The 1,819-nt window shown below is 36.8% G+C and overlaps 1 protein-coding gene across 1 annotated transcript in view; it reads left to right on the top strand.

The window, feature by feature from the left end:
• The window catches only part of itpr1b (inositol 1,4,5-trisphosphate receptor, type 1b), a gene marked incomplete in the record, with an annotated part of 134,739 nt that overhangs the window by 42,858 nt on the left and 90,062 nt on the right, over positions 1-1,819 (top strand). The window contains 1 exon segment of the mRNA XM_014021964.1: positions 683-811. Within this exon segment, the coding sequence (XP_013877418.1) occupies positions 683-811 (129 nt within the window).

The following is a 1,819-nucleotide window of genomic DNA, read 5'->3' as shown; positions in this document are numbered from 1 at the left end:
GTGTATTGCAATATACAAACCTACATATTCAGCCATAGTAAAGTGATTGTTTGTAAAAATAAATAAATAAATAAATAAAAATAAAGTCAGATTAATCGCAAAAATATCTTGAGATTAATTGCGATAAAAAAATTTAATCTATTCCCAGCACTACTTTTCATCACATAACCTTTGAATAAAGTTGCTTTTAAGATTTTACCAAAATACCTCCATTATTTTTCAACATAACATGTTAAAACTCTGGTAGGAAAGCTAGTAAGTAATATGCATTCCTATTTTAGGCATAAAATATATGCTGAGATCAGTAGATAGAAAATTCTAACTGTTCTTTATGTGATATCCTGACTTGTTCTCTTCAATAATAATTTATCAGAGTTAAATTAGGACAATCAATTTTAATGGGATAAATATTTATGTCATTGCTTATTTTACATTCAATATTTTTATTTGTTTAGGATTACTTTGTAAAAAATTGATTTTATTTTAACATTGAATAGTTTTTTGTACTTTATTTTGTAAAGATGGCCAGTTTGTATTGATTATGGTGAATTTATGACAGCAATAAAAGCATAAAACATCCAAGGGGGGCATTAATACTTTTTGTAGGCTGTACCCGTCTACATCCAAGAAGTGCTATGAAGGGGCTTAGCCTCATGCAATTGTCGTCTCTGTCCTTTCTTAGGTGTGCAACAACACCAGTGACAGGAAGCATGCAGATACCGTGCTGGAGCGTTACGTAACCGAGACCGTCATGAGCATTGTCACATGTTTCTTCAGCTCCCCCTTCTCTGACCAAAGCACAAGCTTGCAGGTACGTGTGGTTGAGCATTCACGCACACAACAAACAGGCTTGTACCTGTGGTTTCCTGTCGTAGATAGCCATGTTTGTTTTAAAGAGACAACCCACCTCACATGTAAGATTAATATCTTATGTAACGTGACATTTGTCCCCACAGATGGCTCGACATATGTATGTAAGTCATGATACCACCCTCCCCCTACCGCTCATGACACACACGATTATTATTTTTCCCTTCAACCTATTGTTGTTCGTCATCTAACCTTAAAGGATAAGACATGCAGTAATTACTACCGCTTTGTCAGCACATCTTCCCAGATCTGTGGTTGTGTTGCACAAGATTTTGCTGGGATGTGGTGCGTATGATGCACTGATGCAATGTGTTCCCTTCAGCTTTTTTGATCTGGTTAGGCTTGGGTGGTATGACGGTATTGTGGTATACCTGGGTACTGAAATATGGTGACTGTATTTAAAAATTATGTCAGTATATTAACCTTTTGGAGCTTGGTCTCATGACCTATTTAAATCCCTCTAGCTGGAAAGATACGCCTTTTCTGAGACTTTGTTTCAAGTTGTGTCAAAAGTAGAGCGTTCAAACTATACAACAGATTTTAAATTGTGTTGACAAGCCAAAGAAACAGAAAAAAATACGATAAGTAGTATACACCCCTTTTTTTCTGAACGTGACGCACGTTTGATGCACATTGCTGAAGGAAACATGGTAGTCTCATGGAAAAAAACAGATCAATCCGCCGTCAGTCTCATTCTTCTCTTGAGCCGATAAAACCTAAATCCCCCGACCTCTTTTTTGACCAAGACCCAAAGTTATTTKTCGAAGGCCAAAACATCTACAGAGGAAAAAAGTAAAAAGACACGAAATATAAATGAAGTTTGGTGGCGATGGAAAGTGCAAGARTGGGAGAAAGTAACTCAACTCGCCACGGACCATACCCCCCCACACCCTGCCCCTTTCAATTATCTTAAGATAATATGTCTGTATGAAAAAGATCAATACTGCCC

The sequence above is a fragment of the Austrofundulus limnaeus genome, unplaced genomic scaffold (assembly GCF_001266775.1).
Source record: "Austrofundulus limnaeus strain Quisiro unplaced genomic scaffold, Austrofundulus_limnaeus-1.0 Scaffold312, whole genome shotgun sequence".
Classification (NCBI taxonomy): domain Eukaryota; kingdom Metazoa; phylum Chordata; class Actinopteri; order Cyprinodontiformes; family Rivulidae; genus Austrofundulus; species Austrofundulus limnaeus.
This window is presented reverse-complemented; position numbering and strand designations above follow the sequence as displayed.